Source organism: Emys orbicularis, chromosome 3 (assembly GCF_028017835.1).
Source record: "Emys orbicularis isolate rEmyOrb1 chromosome 3, rEmyOrb1.hap1, whole genome shotgun sequence".
Lineage (NCBI taxonomy): Eukaryota > Metazoa > Chordata > Testudines > Emydidae > Emys > Emys orbicularis.
Window position 1 is genome coordinate 162815831 of NC_088685.1, and position 17325 is coordinate 162833155.

General features: G+C 43.5%; 1 protein-coding gene across 3 annotated transcripts in view; it reads left to right on the plus strand.

Annotated features, from left to right (window-relative positions):
• LOC135876804 (centromere protein F-like) overlaps positions 1–17325 on the plus strand; it is a 104462-nt gene that overhangs the window by 9428 nt on the left and 77709 nt on the right. For all 3 annotated transcript variants that reach the window (XM_065402143.1, XM_065402145.1, XM_065402144.1), the window contains exons 4-6: positions 3407–3529; positions 5820–5942; positions 10759–10894. In XM_065402143.1, coding sequence (XP_065258215.1) covers positions 3407–3529; positions 5820–5942; positions 10759–10894 — 382 coding nt within the window. The remainder of the gene's footprint in view (positions 1–3406; positions 3530–5819; positions 5943–10758; positions 10895–17325) is intronic.

Genomic DNA, 17325 nt, shown 5'->3' on the forward strand with positions numbered 1-17325 from the left:
CTCAGAGAGGCGCATATTAAAGAGAAGTGTAGGATCTGCAAAAACTTCAGACCTCGCACTCTTAAAGACAGGGATATCTGATTAAAAGCCATGTTGATGGAGGCTGCCCTGTGCCCTGCGTTGGAACCATGCCGCTCCAACTCTGCATCGAGCACCTCGGCATCATCAGCACTGGTCTTATGGGCCAGAGCCCTCAGCAGGCCCGCCATCGGGTCCCTGGCCATCCACCCAATGGCCACCCCAGTGTTGTATTGGACCCTTTGGGGGTTCCCTCCCATGCCGTGCTCATATTCTCTCCAGGCACCCTTGGTAGTTTCTGAGGGCCAGGCCTTGGCTATGCCGAGGATGAACCAGCTGCAACACTCATGGCTGCCTCGTTCCCTGACGAGGCGGTGGCTGGACCTGCCAACCTTTTGCTACCCGACGATTTCCGTGCCCACCAGGAGCTGCTTGAAAGAGTGGCCTCCAACTTGGGGCTGGAGATTGTGGTGCTCAAGTGTAGTTGGCTACAGCAACTACACTTCCCCAAGTGAGGGACCTTCCTGGGACCAAAGTATTGTATTCCTGGACCTAATGATCTCCCCCCTGTCCCTGTTAGAGCCTTTATCACCTCTCTATCAAGACAGGATTTTTGGTGGCTGTTATCTCCGCTCAAAGGATAAGCTAGATTTAGGCGTTAATGGCAGGACCTCTTTTACTATATTTCACAAAGACAAGATGACTGTTCTTTGATCTTGCCCTAGGTTCTTATTCAGAGTGGTCTCAGGCTTTTGTTTGCATCAGTGCATACACCCTCAGTGTTCCCCCCCAAACCTCATTTGACTCCTGGAGAGGCAAAACTTCATATGAGTGGTGTCTTTAGGGCACTTTTCTACCACCTCCATAGAACAAAGCCTTTCCATAACTGGCCTAGAACTTTTTTTGTAATATTTGGGATAGGTCTAGAGGGCTCATTATTTCAACCCAGAGACTTTTGAAATGGATATTTGACTGCATAAAGTTAATATTTAGTTCATCTTCTGTGAACTAAATAAATTAGATCCACCTTCTCATATTAAAGCAAACTATACTAGGCCCCAAGTGACATGGGCATGCTTGAGGAAGGTTCCTATGTCAGAAATTTGCTAGGGAGCCAGTTGGAGCTCATTGCATACTTTTATTCAGCACTACTCACTAGTTGCAACTACTAGATCTGATGCCCAGTTTGTTAGGGCAGTCCTGCAGTCTTTATGTAAATTAGACTCTTCACATCCCCCTCCATAGGGAGATAACTGCTAGTCACCTAAAGTGAGATCCATGTTAACAGATACTGGGAGACAAAACTCCAATTACTTACCTTACAGTAATTCTGGTTCTTCTGGCTGTTCTGCCCACATGGACCCCATGACCAGTCCTCTTCCTCTACTCTTGTGAAATCCATTAGTTTTGGGATTCTGTATTGGCAAAGAAACTGAGAAGTGGCTGGGCCTGCTTTGCCCACAGGTGTTATGTGTGTGTGAGGGGGGTGCGTGTGTGTGTGCGTGCATATTAAGATACCTGCTGATGCTACACGGTGCACTGTCAACCCAAAAGAACTCAATCTCATGCACATGGGGCACATGCACACCTAGAGCAGGATCCATGTAGCCAAAACATCTCAAAAGAAACCAGTTAGTGTAAGGAAAATAACTTTTTTGTAACATGATATTCTGATTTTGCTACTAAGGGGCAAATTTTAGTAGCTCGTATTCAAATTGAGGGTAAGTTAGTGGGAAAATATTTTCAGTATCTCCACTCTGACCTTCCCGCTTTCATTTTTTTCTCCTTTGTCACACTCTCCCTTGCTACTTTTATTTGGATTTTTTCTTTTCTTTTAGTTTGGCAGCTGGATGGATCTGCATTTGTTAGTGAAACAATTTATTGGCCTACCACGAATTAAATTGACTAGAGCCATGTTCCCTACCTGTTGATAATAGTAGTCTGGTGGTTATAACTTGGTAAGAGGAAGTGAATCCGTATTTCTTCAAGGTAGGCTGGGCAGGCAGGCTACCAATTTGTTCCCCCCCAAATTATTGTTAGATGATAAAAAAAATCAGAAAAAAAGTGTGAACATTTTGCTAGTAATTGGCTCACTTATTCCTGAGTGTGACCCTCCCCACCTGCGTTCTTCTGCTCCTGGCAGGCCAGCCCAGGGTAGGAGTGGGCCTTTGGAAAGGGTATGAGGGCAGAGAGGCTGGGGGTAAGTGGGGGAGACATAAAGATTTGGGGAAATGGATCACTGGGATCCAAAAGGGTTGGGGACTTCATAGGATGGGTCTCTGGCTGGCAATGAGAGTGGGAACAGGCTGTGGGGGTACTTGAGGACATGGGATGGAGCAGGTGTCTTGCTGGAGGATAGGAGGGTGCTTAGGAGAAAGCAGAGGGGAAGCACTAGCACTTCACTACCTTCTCCATCTGACAAACCTGCTGTGATTTGTTAGAGGGGAGTCCTGCAACTGCTGCCAAGAGAAGTTTGGCAGAGAGGTTTGTTGCCAGGAGACGCCACTAGTGCTTTCCCTTCCCTATCTTCCTCCACTTTCTGCTCCCCCACTTAGCTCTCTCTTTTCCTTACCAACCTCAACACCCTCTACTAAAAGTCCTGTGCCCCTCATAGCCCTATTCCCCCACATAAATCCCCTCTCAAATTCATGTAGAGCCCCAACCATAAGGACCGTGGGGCTGGGAAGAAGCCTCAAAAACTAATTATACCTGGATGGATATCTACTTTGCATCTCCTAAAGATTGCAGGAGATGGGCTAGATTCCTAAGGATCTTAGGAGGTGTGCATTAGTGAAGTTCTGCTCCCCCAGAACTGAGGCGGGAGGAGTGAATGCCCCTCTACCAAGCTTCTGTTGCTACTCAGTCTTATGGTAAGTCAAAATGAAAAAAACTAAGGCAGTTTCCTCACAAAAAACATTTTTACAGCAGTAAGTTAAACATGTAATCATAGCAAAGAAGGGAATTTTTTCCCCCAAAGGATCATGATTATTGGGGATTAGTCTGGTTGCTTAGTTGTAATGCTCAATGTTGTTATGGAGATCTACTTTTGAATTGATATATAAGCTTCATTCCATTATTTGCTAGTATTTTTTTGATCCACCTGTATTGGTGTAACAGATTCAGTAGGCTACTCTGATTGGCCAAACTGAGTCATGGCCATTAGTGGCCATAACAGAATTTATGCTTTACTTAAAAATGGTTTTTAAACTCTTTTTGCTTCTGTAAGAGAGGGCTTTAGTGTAATTAGTAACTATTTACAGAGACTATTTACAGTCCCTCCCCCATGTTTTCCAGTGTTAATAGTTATAGTAACTTGACTAGAAACATGTAACAGGAGTGTGTTTCTCTCCCCTCCTCCCTCCCCCTCCCCCATCTTCTACATTTCTAGGAAGTATTACGTCAGCTCCGTGCCTTAGAGACAGTGGCTCAGCAGGCCAAGGAGATCATACTGAACCAGGACTTGCAGCAAGCCAAGCATGAGTACCGTGGTCTACGGGCAGAATTTGACAACGTAGGATTTTTAATATCTGAACTATTCAAATGGAAGTGGTGATGCTGAGTTTTTATTTTATGTAAAAATTTAACTGTCCTCTTTTTTGTGTTTAAAGCTCTAGACATGACTAATATTTAAGTGCAACTAAATACATCCCAGGTCAGAGCAAGCTGCGATATGTTCCTGTCACAGGGTGAGCTGGTCCATTAAAAGACTGGGGCACAGCTGCACTTTTTCTCAGGTTTAGCCCATCTCCCTGTATGATGGGAATGAATACAAGGGTCATGTGACAGAAGCATTCATCTAAACCAGGCCTGCTGGTTTAGATGCATGGCAGCCTGTAGTCATTCAAGAGAGAGACCCCTCCCCCCCCACGCCCCAAAAGTTCAGAGAGACACTCTCTCTCTCCTTAGTTCCCAGGCAGAGAGCCTGTGAAGAGGACAGGTGACAATTTTCCAGAACTCTAAGGCAGAAGACTTTTGGGGGAAGAGATTTACAAGGAACTGGAAACTGTGCAGGGATAAGCCTCCATTGATGGACCTGCAGGATGCAGAAATCCCAGCTAGGAGAGGGGCTGGACTGCAGGGATGGGCATGTTCTGATAAAGACCTGGAAAAACTTGAGGCATTAGAAATGGAAAGGAATAATTGAGGCTGGTAAGGGTATGTTTGAGTGTTGTGTTATGATAATAAACCAAACTGGAAGAGAGCACTACTGTAAAATCGCCACATGTGATAGCTGGTTTGATGCAAGATTGAAGGTAAACTGAGGTAGCAGATGGGCCCAAAGGCAGTTTGGGGGTAATGCCCTGGAACCGTTCCCTTTAGCCTTGTTTGGATTTGAGCACTGCTTCTTTTCTACCCACACTCTCTAATAGAAAACTGCTTTTTTATTTTTGATACACATGGTCTACACTGACTTAATACAGAGGTTCTAAATTTGTCCACGATAGCTGTCCGGCATAGCTATGTGTCATCCTAGCTGTGTGAGCACATTAATCAAACATTTTCTACAGAGGAGAAAATACTAACCACTACACATACTCTTCTTTCCATGTTTACTCTTGAAACACTCGATTCATACTGAAACTTGGACGTCTAAAGGTTTTTATCCAGAAAAGCGTACTCCTTTCTAGAATGGAACTAAATTATTTCATTCTCATTTTTTTCTCTCTTGATGTTGGTAATAAATTTACTTCCTTTTTAATTTGGAGTACTATAGAGCTCTTATGACAGATATAAAACAGATTAAAAAGGTTGAAAACCAGTTAGAATTTGGTGGTGTTACAGTTATGGTCTTGTTAACTTCCTGGTTTAGATAGTGATATAAAGTCAGGTGATATATTTAAGATTGAGCATAGCACTACACTAATTTCCCTTACCCCCGAAGAATGTAGTTCTGGAGACAGAGGTGCAAGCTGAATGTCTTTGTTGGTCCATAAATACGGGGAATTAAGGTGTACCAATACTGGTTTTTAAGAACATGTAACCTATTCCTTGAATATATAGTAAGTGGAAAAGGTAGAGTAATTTGTCAATCTCTTGATATTTGGATTGTACAGAATTGAGTCTAGTTTGGTATTGATCCTTTCTGTTTGTTGGCTGTTCAATGGCATATTTGGTGATAGCTGATCATCAGTCCAACAGCTAAATGTTACCTCTCAAATGAGCAGTTGAGGACTGAGTGGGAATGGGGAAGCATCTTCTAAACCTAATAGGTGCTTGCTTTGACAAAATATGTTACGTTAAAAAAAATTGAGAGCAAGTGTTAAATCTGCTGCCCTTATGATTGAACTTAAAAGAAAGCTCTGGTTAGGATTCCCAATCATTAACAGACTGTACTATAAATATTGCTTAAATTATGAATATATTTATACATTACAACTATATACTTGAAAATGTGCCTGAAAATATTTTTCATAACCTTGCCCAGTCTTGAGTTAAAGATTTGTGTTACCTTAACATGTACTGTTTTTGGTATGATACAGAATCTAGAACCCGGGACTGGACAGTGAAAGGAGGATGGATTTTTCAGATATCTGGGCTATTTTTAATTGTACTTTTTTAAAGCCATCATGCTGAGTTGCAAGGATTAGGGCCAAATTCTGCTCTTAGTTATACAACGCAGAAGTCAACAGTTACTCCAAAGTTCTCTTTCTGTAAGAGGAAGCAGAACATAGCTTATTCTTTTTGCTTTGTTTTATAACATATCTTTGGAGCTCATCATTTAAAGGGACATCAGGAATTTTTAATTTTTTCAAATAGATTAAATATGACTACAAATAAAATGTGATGTGTTTTCCTCATAGGCAATAGCCCAGAAACACCATTTGGAAAACAACTCCAATGAGCTGACACAGAAGATGTGCAGAGCAGCACGGGCTTTACTGGCAAGCCAGTCAAAGGAAAATGAGCTGAGGAGAAACTTTGAGGTAAAGAAATCAGAGGGGCAACTGGAATAATTAATAAATTAAACTGGAAATCAGTAAGAACTGGTGCCATTTAGGCCTTACTGACTCACAGGGGAACTCTGCAAGCTGTGTGTTGGAGAATAGTGTATTTCCACCAGAAGTTGTGTTTCGATACTGTCTTAATCTGGCTGTCCTTTTTTGGACCATCTTAAGACTGTGACAATGTTCCTCCTCTGCCTTGGTGGGCCCTGCGCTTATTGGCGGATTTGCTCACCTCAGAGATTCACGGCAGCCCTCAGTTTGGACACTTTTGTGGCTCAAACCTGCCGTTCATTCAGCTAACCTCATCACTGGCCAGCATGGGGAAAAGGAAGGAGAACAATCCCCGCAGTCTCTGCTGACCCACCTTGGGTCAGGGGGACAGGCCAGGGACCTTCCCCTCTGGTGGGACTCACAGTCCAAGTCAACTCCTCTTAGGGTGACCAGATGTCCCGATTTTATAGGGACAGTCCCGATTTTTGGGTCTTTTTCTTATATAGGCTCCTATTACTCCCCACCCCCTGTCCCGATTTTTCACACTTGCTGTCTGGTCACCCTGACTCCTCTTATATCCAATAGGGGGGAGGGGGAAGGGGGGAACCTGGGCCTGCCCTCTACTCTGGGTTTCAGCCCAGGGCCCTGTGGATCGCAGCTGTCTACAGTGTTTCATGTAACACCTGTGTGACAGCTACAACTCCCTGGGCTACTTCTCCATAGCCTCCTCCCAACACCTTCTTTATCCTCACTACAGGACCTTCCTCCTGATGCCAGATAGCATTTGTACTCCTCAGTCTTCCAGCGGCACGCCCTCTCACTCTCAGCTCCTTGCGCACCCTTCACTGACTGAAGTGAGGTCCTTTTTAAACCAGGTGCCCTGATTAGCCTGCCTATCTTAATTGATTCTAGCAGCTTCTTAATTGGCTCCAGGTGTCCTAATTAGCCTGCCTGCCTTAATTGGTTCCAGAAAATTCCTGATTTTTCTGGAACTGCCCCTGTTATCTTACCCAGGGAAAAGGGACCTGCTTAATCTGGGGCTAATATATCTGCCTTCTCTCACTCTCCTGTAGCGGGCCCCTGCCCTGTGGACCCAACCGGCCTCCCCGCCCTTTCACCGTAAGCCGGCTACACGACTTGAAGCCGGTTCGTTTCCAGACTGCGCCAAGGAAACATCTATACACGCTCGTGCTCCACACCCTGCACTTCCTCACTCTCGCGTCACACCCCGACACAAAGTGGCGGGACCTCCTGCCACTTCTAGAGGGCGAGGAGCCCCGGTGGGCCAGCCTATACTCCACCCTGCTCCCAAGGCCTGCCGCGGATGTCAGTTGGCAGCTCCTTCATGGGGCCGTGAGCACGGGCATGTACTTGGCGCGGTTCACCCCTGTCCCGGGACACCTGCCTCTTCTGCGGCGTGAGGGAGACCCTGGCGCACGTTTACCTGGAGTACGCCAGGCTGCAGCCCCTATTCCGGGTCTTCACAGATATCCTGTTGCGTTTCTGGCTGCACTTTTCCCCTCACCTCCTTATTGATGCACTCTCTATCCGTGGCCCCACAAAGTCATGGGACCTCCTGGTCAACCTCCTCCTGGCCCTGGCTAAAATGGCCATCTATAAAACCAGGGAGAGGAGGTTGGCCAATGGAGTCTCCTGTGACTGTGGGGCCTCTTTCTGATCCTCCGTCCATTCATGCATCCGGGCAGAGTTCCTCTGGGCGGCATCCACTGACTCCCTTGACGCCTTCGAGGAGCAGTGGGCGCTGTCCGGGGTTCTCTGCTCAGTGTCCCATTCAGGTTCCCTTCGGACCCTTTGACCGCACTCCTGTCCCTGTTATTTCATTAGTTGTCCCCCAAAATCACTTGGTTTCCAGGTCTTGTGGATCCCCCGCTAAGGCTGGGGGGATCTTTTAGCAGTGGGCGGGCTTTGGCCGGCTTTGGCCCGCCCACTTCCTGGATCCCAATAGGATCACTCTCCTGTAGCCCTCTGGCCCGACCCTGTCACAAGACCTATAGATGTGATACAAAATAAGGCCCTGATCTTGTAGTTTTTGCAATTGATTCCATGTGGACTGACCCCAGGCACAAAATTGGTTGTATGGTCAGGGTTTAAAAAAATTATTTTGCACCAGCATACTACAGATAGGGTTACAGTTCATATGGAATTATTTGTCTAATCTAATTATGTCGTATGGTTCAAAAGACTCTTTGTTTAGTCCTAAAAATAAAATATATTAAATATCTGTTTGAGTTCATTTGGAAATTCTAGAATCATTAGCTGCTTCCTAAGTATAAGTGTGTTTTGCCTAATTCCAAGATTTCGTGGAGGAATGGGTACTTTTTTGGTCACACAATCAATTTAAAGCAAGAGAAAATCCCCAAAATGATTTGTACATTTTTACTTTTTCAAGCACTATAGACTAGCATTATCATCAAAATTCTAACTATGAAGCCAGATCCTGACCTGGAATATATCAGCATAGCTCCATTGAAATCAATAAAGTTATTCCAATTTACACTAAAAGGATTTGGCTGTAAATTTTGATTTAAAAAAAACCTTGATTGTAGATTAAAATATTTTCCTTTTAATTTGGAATTAGAAGGAAAATGAAAGGGAAGAGAAGTCAGAATAGTCATAGAAGCAAGATCAGAGTTTTTTTTTTTTTAAGTTCTTATATTGTGCCAATTGCTGTTGTATCGGAATGCTTTCCAGAGTTAAGAATAATTAAGGTGACTAGCATCTGTTATTTGAGGTTTCTATTTCTCCCATATCCCCCAGAGCAGTGGTTTTCAACCTCTGGTCCACAGACCCCTGGGAGTTTGCAGACTGTCTAAGGGGTCCTCGAAAGGTTGTCGTTACAACGGAACAGTGGTTTTCAACCCGTGGTCTGTGGGGATCCACAGACTATGTCTAAGATTTCCAAAGAGGTCTGCGCCTCCATTTGAAATTTTCTAGGGTCCGCAAATGGAAAAGAGGTTGAAAGCCATTGTCCCAGAGGGTAAAGGGTGTGGGGGGTGGGGTGGGGTGGCGGGAGTATAAATATGAAAAATGGTGATGTTAGTTGTCATTCTAAGTTTTTGCAGGAGTGAATTTCATAGTATTGGGCCAGCTCCTGAAAAAGCCCTGTCTCCTGCATATGCTAGTTTTACTTCTGATGTGTAGACAGTTGTTCCTGAGGAACACAGCTACTGAAGTCGGAGAGAGTAAGATGGTATTTTGGGCCCATGGTCTTTATAACTTCGAAAATAAAGACTGAGATTTGATTGAGTGTTCTGTTGGGGAATCAGCGGAGTGAGTGAAACATAGGACTGATGTACTCAAGTGAACCTGTATTACCGAGGGGGTGTGCTGCTGTGTTCTGTAACTGTTGCAGATTTTTCAGGGCAGATGCATTTGAGTCTAAATACATTGGATTTCGATTATTCAAGCAAGAGTTAATGATGGCCTATGTGATTGAGGCCAAATTGTAATTGCAAAGGATGGGATGGGATGTACGTTAAGGTGGGAGAATGCATGTCTTGTAAATGGTTTTGTGAAAGTCCAGCATCAGAGCATGGGATTTTTTTGCAGCTATGTTAGGTTGTTGGTTCCAGATTTTTGTTGAATGCTTCTTAATCAGAGCCACTTGTGCTGAGTCACAGCAAGAGGGGCGGGCCTTTCAGCCATTTAAACCCCTTGAATTTCATTGGTATTTTGAACACAGGAAGCTCAGAATTCATGCAGCTTTGAGACATTTGTCATCCATCAGCATTGTCTAAAAATTTTGTCTCTTGACAACTGTGTATTTTAGAATAATTGATGATAGAGTGTGTGTGTGTGTGTGTGTGTGTGTGTGTGTGTGTGTGTGTGTGTGTGTGTGTTTCGGTATAACAGTTGGATATTTTGGACTAGGAGGTTGTGAAACAAAAGGAAAATAACTAGAAGCAGCAACGGTTTTATTCATGTTCTTTGGGTGACTTGTTTAAATAGCTGAAAATACAGACGTGCTGTGCCAGCAAGGATTTAAGTTGTTTTCCATCCAGACCCTCCCTTTTCTTGAATTTGGCTTCTGTGCACTGGTGCCCATCTGCTAGTAGTAAGTAGATGAATAAATGATGGCTTGCTTCCAAGAGAGTCCCACCAGTGCCATGCCATCTGTTACCCAGCAATGCAGGAGTTTGGGTTTCTTAGAAATAACTTTTATTTTAAGTTCCCAGGTAGGACATAGATGTATGGGGTATTTTAACTTTTCTTAACTTATTTGGAAAAAAGATGCTTAGAAAATTTTCTATCCCGAACCCCCAGGTATTACTGAGTAATAATACTTTGCATCTAATGCTATCTTGCTAACAAGAGCAACTTCATATATTTGAATCATCCACACAGAGATGGGTGGTCTGAGAACAGGAGCTGGAACTGGAAACTTCTCCTGTGTTCTGATCCTGGCAGTGAAATTGACTCCCCTCTGTGGCTTTGGGCAAGTCACTTAACTTCACTGACTCCGTTTTTGTGGGCTGGATTCTATCCTGTGTCAAGATCTGCTATGGGCAGGCAACAGAGAACTGGTTGCAGCTCCCTGGTTCCATATCCTGAGCCAGCTAAGTACTGCTGTGATCTGTGCCAGCTGGGAGATGTCCCAAAAGGATTGTCTGCCCTCTGAGGATTGCCAAGAGTGCAGTTTGTGTTCCTAAGTCATGTAAGTGTTTAGAAACCAAGGCCCAACTTTCCAGAGTCTTCATGGGACTCAGAGGGGTAGTATGCCACATCACACTACTCTCAGTTTATTGACTTAATTGACTGTTTTGTAACTAATGTTTTGTTGTAGGAAATGAAGAAGGAAAAAAACCACCTGTGCCGCCAGTCTGATGAAAAATCAGAAAAAATCCATCAGCTGGAAGAAGCACTAAAAATAACCCAACACCTTCTGAAGGAGACCCAGAAGAATTCTGAAGAGATGAAAAGTGAGTGACACATTTCTACCTATTTAAATCCCGTTACAAAGTATTACTTCAGTGTGGGGGATCTGTAAACTTTATTATAAATGGTGATTTGAAGCATCCCCAAGAAATAAAAAGTTCCCACTGTGTGATATAGTTAAATTAACTTTCAGCTAATACACGCAATTCTCTTTCCAAACTGAGATGGAACTTCTTTATACAAATATACTAACTCATAAAATTATATGGTTTTAAAGCGATTTAAAATGAGGAATAAATACGTCCCAAACAAAACTATATGGTCAGCAAATTAAATACTACAATGTGCTCCTGTGTTTTAAAATCCCAAGCAAACCAATATACCTCAAACTATTATCCTTTAGCTTGTATATGGACTCCATCAAGCTAAAACGTGATGAAATGTTACCCGCCGAGCCCTAATTTGACTTTTCCCTACATTTGTCTATCTGGTTGGGAAAATGCATTTTGCAGACTGAGGTTTAAGAGAACAGGTCATTCTGCTAAATAGCCATTGTAAAGAAGGAGACTGCTCCCACTTATCGCTGTAGAAGTCTAACCTCACTTAATGAGATTTCAAAATTAAATTTATGGACCTAGTCCTGCTCCCATTTTAATCAGTATTTCTGCACTCTCCAATCCACGAGGCCATCCAAATAACTGCTTTGCGTTTTGATCTTATTCTTGGCAAGTGGCAGCACTTTCGGCTAGCTAATAAAATGTAATGCCTTCGAAGTCCATTTTCTTGCTTTCGCTATCTTTTATCTGTGGTTCTTAAGGTGTCAAATGGGAGCATTATCTCAGTTTTCTGGAGGGACTAATTATGAACAAAAAAATAAGTCAGAAGATGTTTGTGCTGTAGCTCTTCACTACAACCAACAATAACTTGTCCTAATTGAAACATAACTGAATGTGGGTGCCCAGAGTCCTAGGCTGTCACCCTTAACCCCCGGACGGTTCTTCCTCTCTAAGAAGTCTCTGATTATCCTCTCTAGTTATACCTTTCCCCCCTTGTAACGGTGTGGGACTCACCCCTGCGGCGCCTCCTTCTGGTCATCCAGGGACTTAGCTCATTTCTAGCCAGAGCACCCTCTGATGGTCACCATCCTGCTCGACATTAGCCCCCGTGTCCCTCCCGGACCCTGGTGTCCTCCCCTGTCAGGGTCCTGCCCCCAGCAGTAACCCACTATCTGGGGATTCCCACCCAGGGGAATCCCCACCCCCTATCCTCCACCTTGCCTCAGTGGCTACTGCCAGTCACCGTCTAGCCCTGTTTCACTGGGGCCGACTGCAGTCTGTAATGGCCACTCATCATTGGCAGGGGACTTTGGACCTGCTGCCTTTCCCTACAACTCAGTACCTCTCTGGGCCTTGGACAAGGCCCTGCAGCCTGGGGAGTTGCCAGCCTGGAGCTCCCCAGCTCCTCTGGCCTTTCCCTAGCCCTGCTTCACTCCAGTACCCTTAGCTTCCCCAGCAGCTAGGTCCCTCTCCCTTCAGAGCTAGAGGAAGATTGACTGAGTGTTTGGCTCACAGCCCTTTTATAAGGGCCAGCTGTGGCCTGATGGGGGCGTGGCCCAGCTGTAGTTGCCTCCCCAATCAACCCAGGCTTGCTGCTTTCCCCAGCCACAGCCCTCTGCAGGGTTGTTCCAACCCCTTCAGGGCTAGAGCGGGCAACCGCCCCGCTACACTCCCCTTTGAATCACCACCCTAAATAATCCTTCTCCATCCTATGTGTTGACATATTTCAAATAACTGTTGATTGCGATCATTTCCCTTCCCCTCTCTGTGCCCCTCTTTCTCACCAAGTTCTGGGTCTTGGAGACATTGAATTTTCCTTGTCCTGTAGGAAGGGAATGCGTAGTCTTGTTTTATATGGTAAGTTGGTGTTATTCAATAGAATTCTCTTTGCAATACGGGAAATCTCTTGTATTGTCTGTGTCTCTTAATTTTACTCCATACATCAGTCCATCAAACACCTTGATCATTTTTATATATTCTGGATTTTGAAGATAGGAAAATGGACAAATAGGGCACCAAAATTCTTTATCTAGCCATTGATACTGTTACCTGTCAACCATGAGTTTCAGAGTACAAGCCATCAGACCTCAGTGAAGATGGGCTGAAGAAACAGAGTTACAATTGTGAAGCATAGAGCGGTTTGACTAGCAGTATGTTCTTTCAGCAAAACTGAATTCTGGCAATGCTAAAATTGTCTCAGCTATACAATTTCATGGTTTGGGAATAAAGGCAGTTTTAGAACACATACGTAATTATATTCTGAAATACTAAGAAAATTTATTGCTAGGTGAAAAATTGAAAATTGTCAATATTGCCATTTTATAGTGTTACCCATAAAAGCTAATATTGCATATTTGACATAGTTTGCTTTCACAAATTAACCACTTAATTTTTTTTATTACTATAGATAAGAGTTTGTCTCAGAAACTAGAATTGGAAGCACTACAAGCCGAGCTTCAGCATTTAAAAAGCGACAATAAATTGCTCCAGGATTCAGTCCAGGAGCTACAACTTGAAAATGGAACCCTTAAGAATCTGAACAAGGCTTTAGAAGAAGAAAAAGTAGACTTACTAGAAACAAACATAAGTTTTTCATATAGTTTAATAAGGCATTTTATACTTAAGCTTTTAAGAGCCAAAATATTTATTTGTGTCCTTTTTAATATCTAGTCTCTATTCTAATATAACATTTGCTATAACTTCTCCATTAGTAGCATGGAAATCTCATTAAATCTGTTATCTTATAAACTTCTGGCTATCAAAGATACAGGAGGTCTTTAGCGGGACACCTGAAAACATGATAAAATGTGCACGTTTTGTCTGTTCTGTGGCCCAGCTTTTCTCCTCATTCGGAACAAAGAGGTGATTCCTCTCACCTGTAGAACTGGGAGGTGGACCAGTGTTGTTGCTGAAGGCTCCAGGACTAAGCTCCATCCTTCACCTCAGGCCACCAGAAATTGTGTCCACCAGCAGAACAAGTTGGCGGTTCAGTTTCTCCCAACAACTTTGTTTTATCATTAATTTTTGTTCATTTTTCTGCAATATTGATTTCATTTCAACTTCTTGCACCTCTTTCTCTCTCCTCAAGTAAGTTCTCTGGATCCGCAAACCCAGCACTTCTCAGTAACTCCCTTTGACCACTAGTGCAGTGGTAGAAAAGCCCTGCAAGATCAAGCTAAGTCCAAGTAGTTCAGTGGGCAGCTTTTTAGGGGTCTTAGAGGGTAACCTACGTCTTGCTGCTACAAGCCACCAACCCTTGCTGTGTGAGGGGATGGGGCTTTGTTGGACCAGCGCACTAGTGCCCTGCATGCGCACGTAAACACACCCATTTGAAGCCCTGACTCCATTGTGAGAAGGCTTGATCAGGAGCATGAGGATTCTCAAGGAGATGAGAACCCCACATAGTCTGCTCAGGAATAACACTTGGAAACTCCATATGCTCTAGGTCCCAAGGCATCAAGGAGAAATCCCTTCCCATGTTCAAAATGGCTCCCGCTTTACTGAGTAAAAAGCCTCAAGTGGTACTAATTCTCTTCGGAAAGGTGTAGACAGACACCCTTTCAGGCACCTGGGGCCATCTAGCAAGCTATTCCAACAATCAGCATTTGTCTCAGTACCCCTACTTAGTTGAGCGATGCCCAGAGCAGGGTGATTAGCGTGCTACCTCACTTCTGTAAACAATCGGGGGAAGTACCCCAGGTACACAACCACACAAAAAAGAAATCCCAAACCCACATGACTCTCTCAGCACTGGAAGCCAGTGTCTTGAAAAAAACCTCAATAATAATAAACTATCTAGTTTCTCATGCTTTCCTCCTTTGAGATCATCATTTCCGGTTAAAAGTAGATGTTAAACTACTACTAAGGAAAATTTGAAAGTTTGGGGAACCTAAGTGCAGCAGTAGTCCTACCAGAGAGAGACATTGCCATGCCTCCACTTATGGTGCAAAGGAAACAATACCTTACTTGCCAGGGTCTGTACTTCCAAATTAGACCGTGTTTAAACATGTCTTTTCACTCTGCCCCTAAGGTTAACCATAACTGACTGATGTGATATTAAACATAACAGTGCAGTGTCTACACTGCATGTTGTAACATCATGTTAATGAACACATTAATTAATACCTTGTGAAACTTCCCACTGTAGACGTGCCCCTATTGTCTTGAAACTGCTTCTACTACCTCATTATGTCACACTCAACTTGTGAGAGCATATCAGTTCTGATGTATGCAGAATTTCCATCTAAATTATTAATTAAGTGATTCTTCTTATGACAGCACTATTTTTGCTAATAATTTAGATAGGCGTTTTTAGTTTTTAAACCTGTCCATCCAGGTGAATTTTTTCTTATCAATTCCCTCTGCATTTTCTAGCCTGCAGTCTTTTTCTACTTCCATTTGTGGTGAATGACGGACTGTAGTTCTGTGCTCTGGCTTCAGAAATAAACACATGAAAAAGCAATCATGTAGCACAGTGTGGAGCCCGTATTGTGGCAAGCAGGCACTGAGTTACAGTGCTCACTCCATGCCCAGCTAATGGAGCACTGTGCTTGATATTTACGTTATCCTGAAGTGTGTTTTATAAGGCTGCCAGATATCCACCATCCATTTCTTTTGGCATTCCAATGCACATAGGGTGGACAAACATGCCTGGACCACATGCTTTTCAGCTGGGTTTTGTCATTGGGTTATTTTGAATATTCTATTTAGATTATTATTTCTCTATCAAGGAAATCTACACACATGTAGCTTTCCAATAAACATGACTTTAATGTTTCTCTGTTGGAATTAGAAGCTGCTATAATTCAATTGTATATTACTAAGTGAATCTACTATACAAATGCATATTATAACTTTTGTCTGGTTTTTTAGTTGCACTGAACTTTTAATGACAGGTGAGATGCCATTTGTGATAGTATAATGCTTATACAGAAGAATGAAGTTTCCTATTAGCAACTAAAAACAATTTTTTATTTTATAGTTGGACAATCTGAAGTCTACAGTTCAACAGAAGAAGCAAAATGGATTTGCTCACAGTAAAATGAAGACGTGGATGAAATCCTGTAAGCAGCTAGAGAAGGGAAAAAAAATGTTGCAGAAACAAATTGCTGAACACGGTGCTCCATTAAAGGAGCAAAAGCCAAGTATGGGGTAGTTTAAGAAGGAAATGCTATACTAGAATGTTATTATAAGGCTGCAAATCATTCATGGGAGTCACGGTTTCCGTGAGCTCTGTGAATTTTGCAGTGCTGGTGCAGCTGATCCCAGGACCACCCCATCAGCTGGGGAAGCCCAGGAGCCAGCCGCACTGGCCGTTGCTCCGGCAGCACTAGGCATGGTCCCTGGTGCTGCCCTGGAGCAGCAGTCTGGGACTAGTGGCAGCGGGGTCCTGGGCATCCCCCCAGCAACAGCGTCGCCCTGTTCTCTCTCCCCCACTCCCCCGCAGTCTTCAGGAGCGTCCCCCCTCCCAGTAGGTAAGATTTAGTCACGAGTATTTTTAGTAAAAGTCATGAACAGGTCATGGGGCCGTGACTTTTTGTTTATTGCCCGTGACCTGTCCATGACTTTTACTAAAAATTCCCGAGACTAAAACATAGCCTTAATCATGATCCTGTTTCTAACCTTAATGCATTTATTTATACAGTATGTTTTCAAAACATGCATTATTACGTTTGATTCAGATGAGGCGCCAGATCCTCAGCTGGTGTAAATCAGTATAGTTTCTGAAGCTCTGCCATTCACACCAGCTGAGAATTTGGCCCAAGATCTGTCTCCTCAAATTTCAGAGTCTCCTTATATGTTATGAATATAGATTTCCAATGCCTATGTTTTGAAATCAAAAATGACCTTAGGATGAAGGGGAGGCTATTTTTTAAAGAACATTAGAGTGCTGTGTATAACTTCTTACAATGCTTTGTTTGAGACATGAGAGTGTAAAATGTTGGAGTGTGTCTGTTCTTTCCGTTGCTGGCCATCACAACAAAGAAAATTCACATTCTGGGTATAGATGGCTGATAGTTCAGCATCCACCATGGAGAAATTGACATCTTTTAGAGTTTATACATATGTCCTTCCAAACAGCTTTTGGTGTCCTTCTGGATTGTAGACAGGGAGAGAGGAGCAGCTCTTAAACTGTTATGCAAAGTATCAGAGGGGTAGCCGTGTTAGTCAGGACCAAAGAGAAACTGCTGAGCTCCAGTTCATTTGCAAATTTGACACCATCAGATCAGGATTAAACAAAGACTGTGAATGGCTATCCAACTACAGAAGCAGTTTCTCCTCCCTGGGTGTTCACACCTCAACTGCTAGCAGAGCACCTCACCCTCCCTGATTGAACTAACCTCGTTATCTCCATACTGATTTATACCTGCCTCTGGAAATTTCCATTACTTGCATCTGAAGAAACATGCTTCAGACAG